Source organism: Lytechinus variegatus, chromosome 2 (genome assembly GCF_018143015.1).
Source record: "Lytechinus variegatus isolate NC3 chromosome 2, Lvar_3.0, whole genome shotgun sequence".
Taxonomy (NCBI): Eukaryota; Metazoa; Echinodermata; class Echinoidea; order Temnopleuroida; family Toxopneustidae; genus Lytechinus; species Lytechinus variegatus.
Genome location: NC_054741.1, coordinates 79,474,739 through 79,497,803, shown reverse-complemented (window position 1 = coordinate 79,497,803; position 23,065 = coordinate 79,474,739). Strand labels below are relative to the sequence as shown.

At 37.4% G+C, this 23,065-nt stretch overlaps 1 protein-coding gene across 1 annotated transcript; it reads left to right on the top strand.

Annotated features, from left to right (window-relative positions):
* Positions 1-1,634: 1,634 nt before the first annotated feature.
* Positions 1,635-21,100, top strand: LOC121409177. The gene is made up of 5 exons (XM_041601025.1): positions 1,635-2,100; positions 13,458-13,569; positions 16,688-18,039; positions 18,937-19,039; positions 20,556-21,100. Exons 1-5 carry the CDS (start codon positions 2,022-2,024, stop codon positions 20,644-20,646), a joined length of 1,737 nt encoding a protein of 578 aa, XP_041456959.1. The 5' UTR covers positions 1,635-2,021; the 3' UTR covers positions 20,647-21,100.
* Positions 21,101-23,065: the final 1,965 nt, after the last annotated feature.

Here is a 23,065-nt window from a genome sequence, read left to right as displayed (position 1 = left end):
AAATGATATAAAATTTTTGAATAACTTTGATCAGATTTCGATGGCTTGCTGGATGTTTTGCTTGTTTAATATCAAAATATCTAATTATTCCTAGTGTCACACTAGACAGCCCGAACTGGTGTATAGATGGGAGGGGGGGGGGCTTTCTAAACAAATCACGACCAAGAAAATAAAAGAGAAAAGGAAAGGGATAAGGGTAAAATATGATATTATTTTCTGAATATTATGTCAAAATCTATCACAAACTGTAATAAAATGTAAAAGATTTTGCTGGCTCGCTCGCAACTTTTTATTAATTTTACGCTATACGCCATACCGAGCTCCCTCAAAATATTTGCCTCATTACACCACTGATATCCCACCTCCATGTCAACTCTCTGCCCCGGCTCTCTGCACGTTGGTGAAATTGAGGGAATATCGCTCAAAAAGGGAGCGAGTTAGCTCAGTCGGGAAAGCGTCTGCCTGTGTCGAACCAAAGGTCGTGGGTTCGAGAATACACCCTGGGAAGATGACTGAAGCCTGCGTTGTGTGTAAACATGCCCCTTTCCTGTTCCATATAGATGCAGACTATGTTACAGTGAAAAACACTCCGTCCCTAGGATGGGATGTTAAATGGAAGCTCCGTGTAGATAGGAAAGTCACCATCACCTTACACGTTAAGGACCCACTATAAGGGGAAGCCCTTTGTGGTGGTCCACCTGCACTCACCCAGTCAATCTATCTCGGGAGGAGACCTGCGTGTTATATAGTGATACAGTTTGCTTTGATTTCGCCCGTCTCCAAGGCCCTACTAGGTGACGCAAAACAAATATTTAAAAAAAAAATCATCTAATGCGTTACCTCCTCCGGATTGATTCTCGTTATTAGGCGCGTACGCATGGGGGGGGGCTTTGGGGGGGGTTACAGGGGTTAACCCCCACCCTTTTTTTTCTTGTAAAATGGCAATCGAGTGAAAACCCCTTTTTATCCTTTTCGCTTGTCAAATTTTCATCAACTTGAAACCCCGCCCTTTCAAAAATCCTGCGTACGCTACTGCTATAGTACAGTTTAATTCGGCTATTTCATAAGCATTTTCACGTTTGAATGAATATTTATTTACAAATTAATGAAAAGGGAATAGAAAAGGAATTACTACGATCGTGTTGACCCGATTGTAATGATAAAGGGTATAGACGTTTCTTGTTTGTGAAAATATTTGGCGATCCCCGATCTTTTATAACTCACCGTGGACTTTGCATAGGCCTATTGTAAATGATGATAATGCTGTTAACGGATCTGTTGTGATAAAATGTCTTCTAGACAATAAACGATTACCGGGCTGGTACAAAGTCCGATCCTTCGAACTCTTTTTCTCTCTTCTCTTTATCTGAAAAATATTATGTTGCTACTTTTGTTGCCCCTGAACTGTATATGCTGCCCATAATATGTTTGTTATCATCATCATTTACTACCATAGACATCATCACCATACAACATGTACAATGATTGTATGCACCACCATTATCATCGTTATTTTCGCTAGTTGCCATCCGGGTTGTCATCACATTATTTTAAAGATGATTTGGAAAATAGAACCCATATTGTACCCATCATTGTGAGAGTTCAGGCCCCCCCCCCCCTCCCCTCCCGCTCGGTCGCCTACTTTCTGATTCTTTCTGATCCCCGGGACACCCATATGAGTCAGTTATTTTCTCACAATGCATGCAATGTAAACATACCTTTACCCCGTGCGTTTACCACACTTCTGATACAGCATCGTTGCTGTCGATTTACGTCCAACGTAGCTGCGATGAACATTACCACACAGAGTATGCATGGTGCAGAGTCAAGTTTATCAGGATTGGGTTGAAGTTTGTCATTTCAACTGCACATAAAACGTGAGAACTCGGGTACAGCATCCTAGAGCGTTGAGAGTTGGGATTGCATTCACAGTTGATCGTCTTCATTCTACTTCGTCTCATTATGCGGATCATCTGGACTCCTTTTGGAAAATAATCACCATCTCAATATATCACTTAAAAATGGCTGGAATCTCGAATTTAAATGTGCCGGTTGTTCTTTTATTTTCGTTTGCTATTCTGCAGACATCGGGCTACTTTGGTGAGATTTTCTGTTTCGAAACAATCGTTTTCTTTATTACTTATCATTCAAGTACAAATATTGAACAACATGATGAACAGCTTGCCTTATTCATAGGCATGTTTGTCAGCTATACGTAGACTTTTCTCGCTCAAAACGAGATGTTCGTCAACATCATTATGGAATCAGTGGCGAGCTAAGGATTTCATGATGGGGGCGTGGAAGCTAACCACATCGTTCAACGATATTTACGTGTACAACTTTGGGTCCAGGTTAAAAGGGGGATGTCTCCAGTACCACCCCGACACATTACTCCTGGGCAGGATTGATATTATTCTTTCCGCCTTTTCCCATAAGTTTTCCTAAAAGATCACAATAGCCTCATTATTCGAAATGACAGACTTTGTTAAAGCAAATGTTAAGGGGTCTAGCTTAGCTCATATTTTGGTTTAATCCTTACGGTGGCTTGCTGAAATAATATATTTATTGAGGCTTAAGTATTGTTTTATATGTAAATGGAATCTTTTTCTAATAGGTATTCGTCGATCTTCAAAAGCGGAAGCTGCTTATACAGTGCGTATCAAAAGTTTACACTTTGAAAAAGCCCTGGGAATTAAAAAATATACAACATGTGGGTAATTTTTTCACATGTAATCTTGGGTTTGGGTCTCATCTAGCCAATGAAAGTAAAATTTTTGACAGAATGTTATACATGAGTGAGCACTGTACATTTCTGTAAAGCTCGCAGAACGCTGTGTCAAGGGGAAAGGGTGAAATCAAACTTACCCTGCGAAACATTTCTCATACATTTCCTTTGCACTTTTAGTCAATTGAAATAAAACGGATACATTCAAGCATTTTGTAACAACTTTGCCAACCAAATTGGAATTTCAGCACTTAGTATACACAACCTATACCCTTTTTGTACCAGCTGGATCAGATGACTTAACTGAAACTGAACAAAAGTTTATATGAGACATCTCCAGCATTTTTTCACTAAGTTTTTATCAGTTAAAAGTGGGTTTACATTTCATTTTTTTCATTTAATACTTGTTTCTCCACACACTTTTCCCAAGCTTGACAATGATTAACAAAATGAAAATCAAGCCTTAGCCATTTTATGTAAATCACATCTCAGTGTAAAGCAAATATCGTCACGATGGCCTCGGTGTGTGGGGGAGTGGGGTGGGGCGCAATGCACTCTTCAAAGTTTTTTGGGAAAGGAACAAGTTAAAAAAGGGTAAAAGATATCTTCAAATCAATGTTACTAGCTCAATTCCACGTGTTATTCATGATTAAGGTGTACTTTTATTCGCATAACCATTTCAAAGTTCTGCGCAAATCATTTTTCACTAACTTTTCAAAAGTAAGTGGTGCTCACTCAAGCGGAAATATTTTTCGACAGTTATATCGCCATTTGCTTAAATGGATCTGTACCAATGTTAGAATGTGGAAAAACTTAAAGGTATTACATATGTGAAATTTTAAAGGAATTTTTCTAAGTGTAAACTTTTTTTGATACGCACGCTATTGTTGATTTGGGTAGGCCTGGTTTCATGGTTTTAATTCATACTCACACCAGTGTTGTAGTCAAGGCTCAAACCTCCAAGGCTAAGGCCAAGGCCAAGGCTTTAATACCCAAGACCAAGGCTTCACTACCCAAGGCTGAGGCCAAGGCATGGATACCCAAGGCCAAGGCCTGAAAACCTCAAGGCCAAGGCATTTCAATTGTTCAATATATGGAACAATAAGACAACAATGCTTAGGCGGCAGACATGACACACAGGACCAAATGTATTAAAGGTGTGAGCGAGCGAATTGAGCGAGCAAAATTTTCGACCCTAGTACATTTAAAACGAAAATGATTACATGATAGATCATGTAGATGTAGACATAAAATTAAAATAAATATATAGTTACCTTTGTACATTTAATTATTTTTCTAGGCTATTCACATTGCAATAATTATTATTACCGAGGTGATCTGATCTTGGCATGCCCATTCTCAACATATGTCTTTTTTCCTCTCCCTGGGACAGGGGATCGAGGCAGAATGTATTTTTTTTTTTTTGGGGGGGGTCAATGCCAAAAATGCACTTGCAGTATATGTCAAAATGAGAATTTTGGTGCAAACAGATATTTTCAAAATGAGATTTTCGACTGTGTTAATAAGTTGTGTGTTTTGTGGAAATTAAGTTCAGCAAAGCCTTTTTAAAGTAATTTTTAATTGATAAGACAGATATTTTGATTTAGGCTTTAATTTTCCGCTATAGAAAGCATAGCGACCAAGGAAAAAAGAAAAAAAGAAATCAATTTTGAAGTTGTAAAACTCGATTTTTTTTGTCAATTATGGTGCTAATCACTGTTAAAAGGGCATCCTTGCGAGATAGATGTAATAAGAAATGAAATTTAAATATTCCGAGCTGTTTTTGTAATCACGAAAAAGGTGTGCATCTTACTAAACAAATTAACGCGAGCGCAAAACACGAGCTGAAATTTTTACTGACCAGAAAAGGAAGCTGTTCTGGACTGCATTTAGTGACTCATAAATAGGATATTAGGATACATAAGTCACCAATCAAATAATGCGAGCGCAAAGCGCGAGCTCAAAAATTTGTGATATTCCGACCTGAAAACTGGACATTCTAAGCATTTTTTGTGTAAATGGAATGCGTTTTTATGCGAGCACAATCCAAAATTTGTTGATTTTGGAACCTAAAATTTTGCTCTGTATTCCATGCTTGGCCCCTCAAAATTTTTGGCTCATCATGCCATTAATGCCATAGCCCATTTGGAAATGACAAAATTGAAGTTTGTGTTCAGGTTTACTGAATCTTTTCAGAATATCTTAAGACTTAAAACATTCTTGTTTGTCAAAGAAAATAATACAAGAAAAACCCTAATGGAATAGAAATCAATCTTGTTATCATTCTTTAGAGTGAGCTATTTTCAAAGTATAAAAATTGTTGTAAAAATTGCAGTCAGATCTGCCAGAATTATTCCTGTCATAAAATCACTCTTATCAGTGGCGTACCGTGGGTCACGGCATGGAGGGGGGGGGGGGCACCAGCAAAAATTTGGAGTCACCTAGTGAGCGTGCGAAGCGCGCCCAGTTGCCAGGTATACTGACCTAATAGAGATATTTTAAGGACAGTGCCAATAAACGGATATGTATCTCACTAGTCAAATAATGCGAGCGCGAAGCGTGAGCTTAAAATTTTTGATATTCAGCCCTAAAAAGGGACATTACAATCAATCTTTTCTAATCATGATACGTACCTGTCTCGCTAAATAATGCGAGCGCGAAGCGCGAGCTGGAATTTTTGTAAATATTGACCCCAAACAGGAAGATTTTAAGGACTATATTTTAGGAATCTATTAAGATTATACACATATCACCATAGTCATCTAATGGGAGTGCCAATAAGCGCTTGCTGATTTTGTTAGAATTACATATAAACATGCACATAAAGCACTTGTAATCATGATTAACATACCCATGTCACTAATTCAATCTTGCGAGCGCGAAGCGCGAGCTGAAAATTTAGGAAATTCAGACCTGAAGAGGGGCATCATTTTAAGGCTTGTTTGTAGGAATTCACGAAGACCTTACGTAGTTCACTAACCAAATGATGCGAGCGCGAAGCGCGAGCTGAAAATTTTTTATATTCAGATCAGAAAACAGAAAAAAAGGACATTTAACGGACTCATTCTAGGAATTGATGGAGAGCAGACATATTTCACCAATCCACTACTGCGAACGTAAGCACGGACAGGAAATGTTTTATATTAAGACCTTAAAATGGGACAATCACTTAAAGTATTCATGAAAAAGAAGCATACTATTGTACATGTAAAACAATAACTCGAAGTGCGAGGAAATATATTTGGTAGTTTGGTGTATATTGACTTGAAAACGGGAGGTTTTAGTATAACAGGATTATCTCGGTAAACAGACAATGCGAGCACCAGGAACAATGAAGACATATGCCCTGAGCAAATTATGTTTCATAAAGTTATGAAAAATATGTTTCTGATTTAATTCAACATAACATAATTATAACATTATAATGAACAATAATGTCTTCTTTCCCACTACGTTTCTCTTCCTTTCTCCCTCTTTTTCTCCTTCCCCCCCTGTTTTTTTAGTCAGCCGATTGGGGTGGGGGGAGGGGGCACGTGCCCCCCCCTGTAGTTACGCCACTGACTATAATCCTAATCATAATTATTATCATTATTATTGATATTGTCATCCTTATTAGTCATGATTACAACATATAACCAATGAATAATATTAATATTCATCACTTCTCTTTGTTACATAATTATGTGATGATAATTGCAATTGATGGCACTGCAAAGTACACTCACTGCTGCTGCTGCTACTGCTGACTGGTAGTATTTAGTGTCACTAGATATACAGAACAATTGAAACATTTATAATTACTTATATAAAACAAATGACAGTACAAAATACAAAATGCCTTGAAAATGCCTTGAAAATGCCTTAAAAATGCCTTGAAATTTCAAGGCTCAAAATCCTCAAGGCCAAGGCCCTCTCAAGGCCAAGGCTTGAATGTTCAAGGCCAAGGCTTTGAAAAAATAGGCCTTAAGGCGCCTTAAGGCCAAGGCCGAGCATCAAGGCACTACAACACTGACTCACACATACATCTCGCTGCATGTTTGTCATTGTGTTAAGTTTCAGGGAATCAGATGCCGCTCCAATAATGGTTATAATCAATACAGTATATTTCGATGTTATACAGACCTACCATTAGTATGACCTAAAAGGCTTTGAAATGATTAAGTTCATCAAGAAAAGTGAGGCCACAGAGATTTACATGCAATCGGTGTGATGGGCATACTTCTCTCTCCGTTGGTTAATATTTATTTGATAGGAAAGGGGGGGAGGAGGCACGGACGACAAACTGTCTTGTGTACACTTGAACGACTGTAGATGTAGCAATCTCTGATACCAGTGAAAGTATTCCATCTCGACACACGTACAGGAAGTATAACGTATAAACAGTACATAATCAAATTATGATTATCCACTTAAAAAGAATACTCTCCGTTTTCCCATCTTTTATCCTGCTATCGAGAGTGCGTCGTGTTGCACTCTGGCCTTTCAAACAGAGGGTCGTGGGTTCGAATCATATAGCCATGGCGTGATTTCATTCTGTAAAAAAACATATTTATCCATGCACACTTAGCTGCCTCCGAAAGGTTAGGTGAATGGGTACCTCACAGGATTATTCGATTGAATGCACACTTGTAGCTCGGGATAATGATAGCAGCACTTTGTATCCTCAGGTAAAAATTGTTATACAAGTTCAGCTATTAATTTTCTGATATTTATCATTAAAACTACATAGCTTTAAAATGACTTTCAGTTCCTATTTGCGTACACAGTAAAAACGCTGTTTAAGATTTTAGACAACGCTGTTTACTATAATTATGAACCTTACAGTATTTTTTTAACCGTTTAAACAATCATGTTTAATTTATTGACAATTAGATATTGAAAATTGAACTTTGTTGCTTAAGATTTAAACAGTTGTTTAAACTGTTTAAACAATTACTGTCAGGTTCATATAGTAAACAGCGTTGTATAACTTTTTACTGTGATTTCTAATGATTGAATTGCTTTATTTCAAATCCGAAACATAAGTTGAATATATTTCACTCGTGTATCTTTTACACTTAATCTATAGATAATAAAATCGAGACCTGATAGACTTGCAATCAACATAATTGATCTATTTTTTTTATAATGGTCCATGATAATATACTACAATTCCATTCTACAAGCTGTAAATGCTACACTTACTTTAATAAGATGTCGAAGCCTTCACTCGGCCATGCATGTCCTTCCTTTCCCGTGCCAGCGCTTTGGCTTTCATACAGTTATGACAGGCAGACAATGAGAATGAAGTTTCCAAATATGAGCGCGGGGGGGGGGCGGGCTATCGGAATGATTCTATATCAAACTTACGTGGATTTTTTAATTATTAATTTGGGGTAATAGCTAGTATACGTTACCAAATTACATTTTGCATTGCAATCGCCACTCAGTAGATTTTCTCGTGTGCCACGCGATTTAATGGATCAAATTTGCACATATTAAAACAACGATTGAAACTGTAAACAAATGGATCTTGAAACCAGATTAGCAAATGCAGTCTTGAGTGAGGGGCCTTTAGCAAAGACTAATTAATAAATGCTGCAGATTCTTACCCCTTTCCTCAGGCTTATATGTGGCAATGAACATAAGGCCTACCCCCCCCCCCCACACACACAGTGCTTTGATTGGTTTATGATCAAATAACCATAAGTCAATTTATTGGTTTCATATACGATTCACAAATATTATAACCATTATCCCATGGTGCAACGGATACTGTAGGTCTATTACCTTTGCAATAAGAAAATATAAACCTGGGGATTTGTCATGGCCAAATCCATGTAAGGGTAGAAGAGCGACCACTCGAGAAATTTTGCATTTTTAAATTGCAAAATTTAGTAGCAGTATAATCACTTGATGATTAAAAAAATATCGTTTCTGTCTTGAAAAAGGGGGATGATTGTACATGTCCACCCCTCCGACAAGTGGTGGCGGGAAATATCCCCCATCCCCCTATGTTTACACCCGTGGACTTTGTACATACACTGTTAGAAATTTCATCCTTAAAATAAAAGAAGTTCCTGCAGCAGAGTCTCGAGAACACCTGTAATCTTACCAGATTGCGTAATCTTACAGGAAATTGGTATTTGGTGTATGGAACCTTACAAATTTACTTTAATAAAACATTCTTTTTACCTTTTTAAACAGAGCTGTTCTGTTAAATTGCAGAAAAATTCCCGTTTTATGAATTTACAGAATGATTCTGTTATTACTTTCTGCAAAATCTTTTTTTTCTGTAAAATCAGGTTTTTTTAAACAGTGTAGCAGAGCCTTATTTTGCACCCTTCAAAATGTTGGCAGCAATTAGTAATTTATTCTAAGGTTGAGTAGTGAACATGCTGCAGTAAATAATTTAAGATGTGTCACAGTAACAATTTCAAAAGGCAAAGGTTTATTGATCAGACATTACTTGTCCCCACACGCCTTTGTGTTCGCATTCAAGACTAAACTCAATATCTAAGCTGTATAATAGTTCTTTAGTCAGTCACCCGCCAAATAGTTTCAGAAAAATATTGTCGTCTGACAATCTTTCAGATCTTTCAACATTCCTTGATGTTGATTGACTGAAAATTAAGCACAGGTCTGACAGTTAATATGGTATACTGTCGGATAAAAAAAGACATCTGACGTGTCCTTTCATGAAACACTACCCTTACTTTACAAAATATCCTCAGATATAAGGTTAATCACACACCACAACATGTAGAACTTAGTTACCATGGTAGCCTATCTAAGTATCAGAATCAGAATGTGGTATGCAATTATAAATTACAATGGTAGACGTGCCTCGTCCTTCGCCGAATCTACAATCTAATATATCCCCTACATGTCATATGTTGGTTGGCACAATTTAGCTATAATTTGCCAGGCAGGTGCATTAAAGTAATTAAATTGCTTGTCGGTGGAAGTCAACGAAAAGAAGGTTGATTTCGTTATACCTTTTAGGTTTTTGTTTGTGTATTTTTATTATGAAACTGGCTGAAACTATGATATTCACGAGTATCGCATGTAGGTTTTCTGTTTGTATTCAGCATCATGTTCATCATTTTGAAGGACCTCACTAGTACAAGCATAAGTTGTTTAATAGGGATCCTGGCTAAATTTTGTACATGTTTTATTATTTGTAAGTGATTTCAATATTGTAGCCGAACACATTCACTGAAATGTCAGGGCTATATTGTGTTTATAAAGGGAAAAATGACATCAGGGGCCTGTTGCAGAAAGAGTTGCGTTTAAACGCAGGTCAAAAAATCAAACGCAACTTGATTTTCAACCAATCAACAGCGCGCATTTTTGACTTGCGATTGATTTTTTGACTTGCGTTTAAACGCAACTCTTTCTGCAACGGACCCCTGAAGTACTACATAGGTATTGGTGACATGGAGACTATAGACTAGTCTTGTTCGTTCGCTTGCCACTCAATCATACTTGCAGATGATGAAACCCCATTGCCAAACTTGCTACTTGATCAAGCATGGTCAATATAAATTTATTTTTGGCATGGGGCCCGTTGCAGAAAGAGTTGCGTTTAAACGCAAGTCAAAAAATCAATCGCAAGTCAAAAATGCGCGCTGTTGATTGGTTGAAAACAGGTTGAAAATCAAGTTACGATTGATTTTGGGGGTTGCGATTGATTGCAACTCTTTCTCCAACGGGCCCCAGGGTCTGTCTAGCTCGATCATGTCGATCGGCAAGATAATCGGCCATAATCAGTGTCAATGTCCCATGTACATGATGTCCCATTTACATGTTGATCATTGTTTTACATAATTTTGCTCTGATATCATTTCATTTGATTTCAACATGACCAACAAGTGGAATGCCTCTGGCCGTCTCACCTGCATCACGCAGTTCAATATAGTAGCAGTGCTGACTTTGCATACTACTCTAACTCGCACAAGATGTTCAGTGATACATGGTTACTCTTATGTCCTCTTTTTATGAACTAGACCAATAAACTTACAGAGATATGATGGTTATTCAACAAAAAACCCCAACATGGCCAAAGTTCATTGACCTTACATGACCTTTGACCTTAAACATGTGACCTGAAACTGGAACAGGATGTTCAGTGATACTTGATTACTCTTATGTACAAGTTTCATGAATCAGATCCATAAACTTTCAAAGTTATGATGGTAATTCAACAGATACACCCAATTCGGCTAAAGTTCATTGACCTTTGACCTTGGACATGTGACCTGAAACAAGCACAGGATGTTCAGTGATACTTGGTTACTCTAATGTCCAAGTTTAACGAACTAGACCAATAAACTTTCAAAGTTATGATGGTAATTCAACAGATACCCGATTCGGCCAAAGTTCATTGACCCTAAATGACCTTTGACCTTAATCATGAGACCTGAAACTTGCACAAAATGTTCAGTGATGCTTGATTACTATTATGTCCAAGTTTCATGAATAAGATCCATAAACTTTCAAAGTTATGATGGGAATTCAACAGATATCCCCAATTCGGCCAAAGTTCATTGACCCTAAATGACCTTTGACCTTGATCATGTGACCTGAAACTTGCACAAAATGTTCAGTGATGCTTGATTACTATTATGTCCAAGTTTCATGAATCAGATCCATAAACTTTCAAAGTTATGATGGGAATTCAACAGATATCCCCAATTCGTCCAAAGTTCATTGACCCTAAATGACCTTTGACCTTGGTCATGTGACGTGAAACTCATGCAGGATGTTCATTGATACTTGATTAACCTTATGTCCAAGTTTCATGAACTAGGTCCATATATTTTCTAAGTTATGATGACATTTCAAAAACTTAACCTCAGGTTAAGATTTCGATGTTGATTCCTCCAACATGGTCTAAGTTCATTGACCCTAAATGACCTTTGACCTTGGTCATGTGACATGAAACTCTAATAGGATGTTCAGTAATACTTGATTAACCTTATGGCCAAGTTTTATTAACTAGGTCCATATACTTTCTAAGTTATGATGTCATTTCAAAAACTTAACCTCAGGTTAAGATTTGATGTTGACGCCGCCGCCGCCGCCGCCGCCGCCGTCGCCGTCGGAAAAGCGGCGCCTATAGTCTCACTTTGCTTCGCAGGTGAGACAAAAACCAAAATTCAATTTGAGAACCAGATCAGAATAATCGGGTGTCGACATGGTCGATCTCTTCATCAACCTGGCTAAAAGGATCTTAATTGGGTTTGACTGAGTTCTGTCGTACAACTTAATTTCAGGCTTTAAAGGAACAAGACATTCAAAATATATCTAATTAACAACAATCAATATATGTATTGATAATTAACAAATGGCGCCTGTACCGTCCCAGTACACACACTCAAACCTCATACACTCCCATTCTTAATGTTTAGAGATAACCAAGTCGTATAATATGCGAAATAAAATATTGATGTTATTGCTGTCAATATCGCAAAGACAACCCATGAAAGGAAAAAAAAAGAGAGAAAGGAATGAAAATAATTATAAACCCACTATTTCAAGGATTGCGAGTAATTCTTAGTTGATCGGCTTTGATCTCGTCTCATGCATACAATTTGCATTAAGAATTGGCCGACTCATTTACAATGATCATTATTAGTGACAACTTGAATACTGATGATGGTTTATGTTAGCGATACAATTATTTTTATGATAATATTACGTAGAAAAACAGATGAAGAAAAGCGAAGAACAAAGTGTATCAAACAGAGGGTAATGTGTGATGTGATTACATATTACCCACGTTATTCAATATTATGAAGCCACCTTTTAGGTCACCCCACCCCTCCTATCGAAGCATCCCCGTGCCATTCCTGACTACATGTATGAACGACCAAGGTATCCTCATCGTTGGGTATATGGTTTCTCTACCAGCCAGCATAATAATTGTCCTACCGAGCAGTGATTACGTCCTGGATAGCAATGTTCAAGCCTTCTTGAAGTCCTCCTACTGATAGGTACTGATGGGGCAAGCTTTATCGACCAACCAGACCGGTATATTAATCACCACCTACATCTGGCAATTGATGTCTAATTTGGCAATGAATGGCTTTGTGTTGTCACGGTAGTCGATTTTTTGTCGTTGAATCAAGACGTTTTTTTTTTCAGGGAGAATGAGAGGCACAGGGGGCAAGTACTGACTACACCCCTTTTCAACAAGCTTGGCACCGTAAATAGCCTCTTGGGTTGGACATCATTTCTATGCTTATAATTACTAATATTCCTTTAATGATGATGATAATGATGATAAAGGTAGTGATGACAATGATTTCAATAAAAATGTAATCAATGAAATGTTATCGGTAATGATAATATTCATAATAATGATAATAATAATAATAATAATAATTATAATAATAGCAACAAGAACCGCCACAACAACAACGATGATAATAATGATAATGATAATCAAAATGATGACAATAATTAGAATCAGTGGCGTAACTATGATTACAATTTTAAGAAGGCATAACATGGCGTAGACCTCCGGGCAATTTCCCTCCCAAATGATAAATTGTCAGAGTGCTAAGCAAAGCGAGTGAGCAAAACAAAAATAATGACCTTTTGGGGATGAAAATCAAAATTTTCCATGCCCTAGCTCTTTGCATTCAGATATCATGACAAATTTTGATTGACACGTACTGCACTTCATAATAAGTACTTCATCAAAATAACGACATAGGAATTAAATTGTTTTATTTCTACTTATTAGATCCGAGTCGAAGTAGTGATGCATTCGGTCGTCGATTCATCGTTACCCTACCCATTGAAGCGGATACCAGTATACGAATGATACATAATATTTATGTATCATCAAGAAGCAGGTACGTATTAAGCTGCAACTCTTTCAAGGGTTTTGGAGGGAAAACAATTCACGCGCTCATTATTTGCGTCCATCAAAAATTTGTGTCCATGTTACGATGGATATAGTAGCACAAAGCCCGCCTATTGATTGTAGGTAATAACTAATTTTCCACATATTCTCTGTAAGCCAAAGCACTCCCCAGAGTAGAATGAGTTATCGACCTCAATCTATAGGTAATTAGCTGTTATATGCATACGTTGCTAAATTACCCTTTTTATACATAAAAGTAGATATAGATCCCCTATGTAAAACAAGATTTTTTTTTCAATTGATCCGATGATTTCCAAAAAAAAACATTGACATAATTTCAACGTACTAAAGTAGCCTACGAAGTTAGGCATATACTGAAGTTATTGGCCTATATACTTAAAGTGAATATACTTATGCTCCATCTGATGTACGAAAATCATATTTTGATGGAAACACATTCTACCCCATTTTGAATAATTATATTCATACCATTAAAAAACAACAACATAGCACCATAGATAATCAGGATTATATTGTCGATGAAAGGGGGAGGGTAGTCTTGAACCTTCATTGAAAAGGCAACTAGTTTATTTTCTCATCTGTATTCTACTGCTATAGTTGTCACACCTTTCTGAATCAGTCGTTGTATTGGGGGGTGTCCATCACGAAACGCTTATTCTGGATCTTGGTTAGATGTGGAAGTATCAGAGAATGATAATTGTTCCGGGCGACCTTGCAATGGTCATTAACTACAGACTTCATCAACACCTATCTATATTAATACCAGACATGGTTGCCATGGAAACATGCGTCCATTGATAGCCACGTGCTCAGCGGAGCACGGTGGTTCGTGATCGAAAAATCATCTGCACGTTAAAGATAGAGTAATACATTTGAAAAATACTGCCTTAAGCATGTATCTATCACTTTTTGCGGGTTTTTTTTTAAATAAGATATGCTTATATCCCCCTTAATCTTAAAGGGGGGGTAGCTAGAATTTCAATATTGTCATTTGGAACTACATTATTACATCTAAAACCATGGGTGTCGATCGGTATTCTTGGTTGGGGGGGATGATTGACACAAATGTTCTTGTGGATGGGGATCTTTCAACATTAACCCCACTAAAATCAGATGTTAGGACATTTTGGGAGTGGTTGATAATGCATGGTGTTCTTGGAAATTCGTTCATTGTTGTAGTGTACTGCACTTACATCATTTTTTTTGGGAAAATTCAATTTGTGTTACAAGTAAGCCTATTCTAAACTCGTACGAAATAAAAAAAATGACAAAAATTGTCTTAACCACGTACATATTGAGCATGATGTATACACAGGGCGTCGATCCATTTTTCAGATGGGGGGGGGGGGCAAAATCATGAATCAACGTTCCAAAGGAGCTCGATCACACAAAACGAACAAACTCACCCCACACATAGGCTTATATTGATAAATATATATATATATATATATATATATATATATACATACAGTATATGACTCATGAGAAAGAGACACATATCTCACCCTCACCAACAATGCGAGCGCAAAGCGCGAGCTGAAATTTATTAATTATGACATGAAAACAGGAAAAATGTACCTGTTTAGGTTTGTTTGTAGTAACTCATGAGGAGGATAGATACATGTACATGTATCTCACTAGTAGAGAGCGAGCTGAAATTTTTTTATATTCTGACCTGAAGCTTGATATTCTAAGCATTTTTGGTACCAATGATTAAGATGGGTATCTAGAAGAACAATAGATGCGAGCGCAAAGCGCGAGCTGAAAATTTTGATATTTCGATCTGGAAACACACAGTTTAATGGACGCTTTTAATAAAGAACAAGATATATATCCAACAAAAGATTATTGCAAATCGAAGCGGGAATTCTTTTGAGGTTTAGAACTGAAAACGGGACATTCTATTCACCTATTTAATCATGAAGAGTATGGGTTTTTGGTACAGAAATGATGCGAGCACGACGCGCGAGCTGAAAATTTTTATATTCCAATCTGAAAAGCAGACATTTTGAGCACGATTTCAAATCAAAATCGAGTTGTTATCTCAATTTCGCTTGCTGATTTCAGCGTAGCATTACAATCTTATTTTATTTTTTAGCTGCACATGCGGAATTATGGGGGGGGCAAAACGATATATTTTCCCCCCTATTTTCATCGGTGGGACGATCGCCCCCTTGCCCCCCCCCCCCTAGGATCGATGCCTCTGTGTATACAACTTCTCTCTTAAATCTAACCCGACTGGCAATATCTTTTTTCTTCTTAATGCATGATGATAAAATGCAGATTCGGACCAATTAAGACTAGCACAAATTGTGTGGCTTCTCGTGCGCAATCGGGCTTACCGTCATTCCTTAGATGATTTATCTTGTCACCCTTTTACTCCCGTTTATTTTTCCACCCTTTTGAATTAATTGATTTATTAAAATTAATTTATTCACCACTGGTGGGATGGAACGCCGTATCAACATAAGTTAGTTTTCGTTGGGGTCCTTTTATGTTATGTGTTAAAAAATATCATATGCATTTCATTCTTTTTCATCTTGAACCTCCACCCATCTGTTTAATAGTCCTGAAAATAATAACAATATACACAAATTGCGAGGGAAACAAACTGATTGATGGCATACTATAAGCATCACTATAATCATCATGATCAAACTTTTCATTTTTTCATCATCATTATTATAATTTTTCTACCCTAAATTATTGGGGGGGATGATAATACAGGCCATCCCCCCCACTTGAAATATTGGGGGGGATATATCCCCCCCATCCCCCCCGTGATCGACACCCATGTCTAAGACCGACTCCCGCCCATCCTCTAACCAAATTTTTTTTTCAATAATGTGCACAAAAACATAAAAATTTGATTTTTTTTTTGGAAGGATCAGCCTCCATCCTCTTTCAAAATTGTCCTGCGGTCCCTGTTTTACGTCTTATTATTACTGTTATTTTAATTGATAGTCGTCAACTTCATGTTGCGGCTAGTATGTAAGTCCAGATGGATTGCAATAAACAATCACAATAACTTCACCAACCATTCATTTACTCGTCTGATTTGCTCTCCTTGTTTTCAATTTTCATAGCGAGATTGTACAGGTAAGCGTCTCAAGACCAAATACATCATGGACGATTCCCAACGTAGCAATCCAACCGGGCATCGTAGCCAACATCACCCTCAATATGGCAGGAACACTCAGGATTCCTTTCAATCCTAATGGAATACCTATCCAAATCGAATCACAGCATGACATCGGTGTATGGGTCATCCCTGGTCGTGGGGATTCAGTTCTAGGTGGTTACCGGGCGATCCCAATGGAGGCACTTGCTCAACATTATGTTTCCGTAATGTACCCGTCTTCCGCTTATTCATCAGAGGTCATTCTATTTAATCCTCTCAATGAAAGCAATGAAATCAAAATCTATCATCAAAATACAGATATGACAATAACAATTGACAACGTCACGAGCGCGGTCCACGCTATTCCTGATATTCCTAACTTGTTTACAATACCGAAAGTGGATTCGGCCAAGATTTCCTCTTCTTCAGATCTTAGCGGATTAAAGATATCAGCTGCGAAGGCTATGTGGGTGACGTCTGGTCGAAATTGCAGTAGGTCTCCTCAAGCTTGTAATGACCTCTTGGAGCAGCCAACTCCACTTGGAGCGTGGGGGCAGTCGTTCGTCATTGTTCCTCAGATCACCATAGGGCCATCCATCATGAAACTTAGAATCATTACAGCCTTTCTACACACTAATACTACAGTGTCTACATACACCACATCAGGATTACTCATGGAGAACTGGACATTGACAGAAAAGGCGGTGTTTAAAGATATCAATGTGACACAAGGTAGACTATTTACGATTAGAGCCAACAAACCCATAATGGTCACCCAGTTCTATACGGACAAGCAAAGAAGGTTAGACTACGCTGCCATGTCTAATATTCCACCTGTTGAGCAATTCACTAATCGAACAGTTGTCTTCCCTGCTCAGAACGATCGTATATTTAATAACACCCTGGTGGTAATTACTCGATGTGAGCACAGAAAAGACATTCTCCTCAACAACAAAGACATCTCAAACAATTATTCAGTTAGTGTAAACTTTAATTCGATGCAAAACTCTTCCGTGCACGGGACATACTGTGTTTTCAACACCACACTGGTATCAGGGTCGAATCCTGGATCACATACTTTGAAACTCAGAAGTAATGCTAATATTGGTGCTGCCTATTCAGCCATAGTGTATGGCGTAGGGACAAAGGCAGCCTATGCCTACCAGGTAGCTTCAGATCTACAGGAGATTGTCTGTGGTATGGAAGGTGGCCACGTCAGTTTATGTGAATTCTATATACCTCCAGATTACATCACGCCTTCCATGAACGATACAAATAACCCTACAGGGGGATCTGAGGATACGAACAACACAAACAGTAAGTGTAAAAAAAATAAGTTTTTGTTTAACTCATTTATTAATAGGATACGAACTGTGATAATTCACTAAGTTCCTATAATCAATTAAAAAAGTCAATGAATGTTACTTAATCCCAGTAAGCACTTATAAGCATTGTAAGCGCTCTGTAATGTTTTATTATCATCATTACTGTTGCTGTTATTATTGTCATCATTATTATTATTAAGTTTCAAACAATATGTCTCCTCTGTCTTTTCCGAACAAAATCGGCTAAACAGGCAGGATAATAATGTTCGAAAGATATACCTAAATCTTTATTTGGTTTATTTTCTTTGGGAAATGAAAAATCATTTTGTTTCAATATTTATTTAGAATCTGCTCCTAAAGATTATCTGAATGGAGGTGTAAGTGTTCGACATGACATTTTCATTTCAAATTCCTCCTTGTGGAATAACCGTGCGCGTATTGGCGAATTACAAGCTACAAACTAATGCATGAGTTTTCTTTCTTCAAAATTGCCACCCCTCCCCCTTCGAATTGGTTGATTGCCCTCATGCAAGTCATGGCGTTGCAAGATGGATGGTATTATTTCAAAACTTGAAAATTATTTGAATCAGTCTCAGCCGTTTCCGTGAGAAAGCCTGGAATATGCATATATATCACAATGGAAGAACACGAAGAATAGAACATTTCTTAATCAGCCTCTTTTTTCTCTCCCCCTCTTTCCATTAATCCATCTATGCCTTTCTCCCCCCCCCCCCCCTCTCTCTATCATCTTCCTCTCTCCCCATCTCGATCATCACCTTTTCTTGATTCATTTTATTGTCTTCCTTCCTCTCTCTCTCCCTCTCTCTCTCTCCCACTGCCATTACTCTTATTTTACGCACACTCCCTTCATCTTCCGTTCTCTTCACAGGTCATAGTCACACCATAGCAGTTGTCATAGTGTTAGTCATCCTCTCATCTCTAGCAATCATCATCGTCGTGATCGTCGTCCTGGGGAGTTGCGGCAAGGACAAGTAAGTAATTAGTCGAGTATCAGTATATGAATATCATAATTATGATGATATCAATGATGGTATCATGATAGACACCAGGACCCATATACATAAATAATAAATCTTGCAATCACCTAATTGTGTATTGTGGCTTATGTAAGTAGGTGAAGTATATCTGTTCAGGTTTTATGAACATGAGCCAAGAGTCGTACTGATGAAATATAATGCCATTCTTGGCAATGCTAAGTTACAGGCTGCATCAATGAATTGTTAAGTTATAAAGCCAATGAACATAGTCGCAATTTTTTCAGCTCAAGAAATTTCTTGCTAAATACCACCTTTCAAAACAAAATTTATACCGCAGTCATACCAGGGGAACCCACTTCAGATCGACACCGACATACCATCGGTCGGTTTGGAGTCTGCTTATTTTGTGTGACTGCCATATAACACTCTAATGGATTTGCTTATAGCCCAAACTCCGGAAAAGCTTACCCATGGAAATCAGGAAACCGAACCATCCATGAACAACTTCAAATAAAAAAAAAAATTGATAGCAAACACAACATGCATGACTTATTATTTGTTGAACTATAGTACCGAATTTTAATTTACTATTATTGTTCATGATTAGTATTATTGTTAAATTAGAGAAGATTCAATATGAAGACTGGTTGAAAGTTGTAGCTGAGTGTGATATGTCTTTTCTTCATCCTCATGCACAGTAAAATCGCTGTTTAAAATTTCATACCATGCTGTCTACTATAAACTTTAGAGTAGTTGTTTAAGAGTATGCTTATTTTTTCAGAATTGAATATAAAAAATTAAACTTTGTTGTTATAAGATATAAAGCACTTGATTAAAACTTTTTAAACAACTATGACAAGCAGCATTGTATAAAGATTTAAGCATTGTTTTTACTATTTGGTAGCCGAGTTAAAAACTCCCATCCATACATGCCACCAGACATAATAACACACAAATATTTACCTGGGCAATAATGATAACAAAACGAGTGAATAATAATGAATAACCCCCTCCCCCGAAAAGGGAGATAAAAATTAATGATAATGATACATGAAGTAATGATAAATATGTAAATAAGATGAACAGAAATAAAATCAGCAACAGACTGAGACTGTAGTCTACCCAAGCTTTGATAAATCTTTTTTTTGGGGGGTGTTATTTTGTTTTGAAGTAATAATAAGCCTTCGGGTGGATTAAACAGTCAGAATTTAGCCTTAAATAAACTCATATTCCGTAGTATTGCTGTAATACCTTGTTCACGCTGTCGTGCGATCCGTTATTTACGAAGGCTACTGTTAGCCCTTCGTAACTGATTGCAAAAATTTCGAACCATTCAATTCTATTTCTATGATCCCTACGATTTCCACGAGATACGAGCTATACGATCTGAGACGATCACTATACGATTACTCCACGAGTAAGACCAAAGTTTCACTCGTGGCGCGATTTGTGACAGTGGGAACTAGGTATAAGCTATTATTATTTTCTTCCCTAATCTTCTCACTTGCAGGGGACCAAGGGTGGCGTGGCGGAGATTGCAGAACACGGAGATGCATTACGACCCATCTTACGATGAAGATAATGTGGAGGTTGATGTCTGAAGCTTTAAGAATTTCAGATCCATGTTACATTACACAAATCCATTAGGTTTTTTGTGATGTTGCCAGGGCAGTTTATAATTGACGAACCAGTCAGAGTCAACATTGTGCCTCTTTTTTCCATCCCGAATGATAAAATGTGAAACCGTGCATGTTCATTAAGACACTAAATAAAATGTTCATTCTAAAACACCCGGGGCATATCTATGCAAAATAGGGCTAGCAATTACGCCCCATTCAATCTTTAACAAACTTAACGCTGATCAAATTTCAAAGTGTGGATGCTATGTCGGTGCCAATATAAATGAGTTAGTATCGAATACGCATTCGCAAGTCAAGGGGCACCGTGGAACCGGGGGAAATAGGTAATAACTTCACTAAAACGTGTATACATACTACCTATCTGATCAGATTGTGTGTTTTGTTTTTCATGGCCCACCCGCGCCCCCCCCCCCCCCCCCCCCTTTAAACCCGTCCCGTGGCCCCTACGCTATACAAAGATTAAAAATTATACTCATAACGCATCCAGCAATTATTTCTTAGTCGGAAGACTTCTGCAACTCCTCTTTAAAGAGCAAGTCCAGCCCCCACAAAAAAGTCGATTTAAATAGAAAGAGAAATATTCATCAGAATCGGATGTAAAATTAGAGAGTTGTGCAATTTTGATATTTCGCTATAATTTCACAAAAGAGTATACGTGCACATCTTGCTCGGTATGGAAATAAGGCAACCGATGACGTCACCCATTCTATTTCATTTGTATTTTATTACAATATATATGAACTATTTCAATTTTCTCCTGATAATGAGGAACAATTTGATTCTTCGATAACATATATGACATTGCCATTGTAGCAATTTATCGTGAGTTGATTAAGAGTCTCCTAATTGTCACATCTGCGTAAAATGAAGTATTTTATAAATCAAAGAAATAGCGAGGGAGAGACATCATCGATTATCTCACTGCTTAGCACATAACTATTTTGTGAAAAATAAGCGAAGTTTTAATACGTCATAACTTCCTTATTTTACATCCGATTTCGATAAAAAAAAATCACGTTGCTTTTGTTCGAGTTTGTTTATTCAAATAGACTTCCTGTTGGGTTGGACTTGCCCCTTGTGATAATTAAACTTTGTGCGACAATTAAATAATTTTAGATAAGTATAGAAAACCAGGATAGGATACATTCAGACGAGAGGGAAAATGTGAGAACTCCAAGCTAGTAGACAATTCGTATCATCATATTACGACGGCGGTTGTCTATTCTGACGAAACATGGATTAGTGTCCCATCGCTTCGACGACAGTGTTTGCATAATCCATGCATGATGCGTGTTCCCCGATGTAACAACCAGACAAGGCATGCAGGTGCCCCAGTCAACACGGGCAGGTGAAGATTATGCGATTCAAGAAAGGATTCATATTACAGTAAGTTGATCTCAACCACTACAGGCTGATCAACAATTCGATTTTATCCTGGGACTGGCATCAACAAAGATTGAAGGGGAGTGTCTGACTCACCCATTATTATTTTCATTTAATTTGAAAACGACTGATATAAATCATTTAATGCATTTTCTGCCCTAAAGTAGGTTTTATTGTTCTCAAGTTTTGGACGTCCTACGCATTCTTTAATACTGTAGTACAATAAATAACTATTGACGAAGACAAATGGACGTCGAAAATATGAGTAAAATAAAAAAAAATATGAGCAAAAAGAAAAAGGCAGTTTTAGCATAATTTCATATTCTGTTTTCTTCTTTTCCCTGTTCTACTGCCCCCCCCCCCCTTTCCCCTAAATTTTCGTTCCACAGATGGGTACAAATAAATGGTATGTCCGGTGGTATGTATATAATATTGACACATTTTGAAGTGCAATGGGCAGATAGTGCGTGTTTTAGGTTAATCATAATACATTAAACAGCCGGGTTCATTATTATCATAATTTTTTAGGGGGGGTCACGTTTAGGAAATTATGGACTAATAATAACCAAAAAGAAAATTATCTCCCGAGGGATTTATTTTTTTTTGGGGGGGTGGTCTTGTTCAGTTGATTATATTTTTCAATATAAGCTGATCAAAAGGCCTTGGGAGATCAAGCCCCCCCCCCTATCTTTATTGTTTTTGTTTTGTTTTTCCTTTTTCAGTTAATATTTCAATAATATTTTACAGAGACATAGGCGAACCCCGGAAGTAATTTCCCCCTCCTATTATTTCAAGATTCAAGTATATAATTGAGCTCTCCCATATTGGACTATAGCGCTTTATGAGTCATATTATTATCATTTATAGATCTAAGGAAAAGTCAAAGATTTAAAATGTGGATCAATAGAGCTTTACAATCCATCTGGTTCTAACTTAGTTTGCCCATTCGTAAGGAAAGAAATCACTTTGTTTTCATAATGCATCTCATCGTTCCTTT

Excerpts from the sequence above, each read along its gene's own strand:
- LOC121409177 (XM_041601025.1), top strand. The coding sequence starts at position 2,022 with ATGGCTGGAATCTCGAATTTAAATGTGCCGGTTGTTCTTTTATTTTCG. Across the intron at positions 2,101-13,457 it reads GCAGACATCGGGCTACTTTG|ATCCGAGTCGAAGTAGTGAT; the intron begins GTGAGATTTTCT and ends TCTACTTATTAG. Across the intron at positions 18,040-18,936 it reads GGATACGAACAACACAAACA|GTCATAGTCACACCATAGCA; the intron begins GTAAGTGTAAAA and ends TTCTCTTCACAG.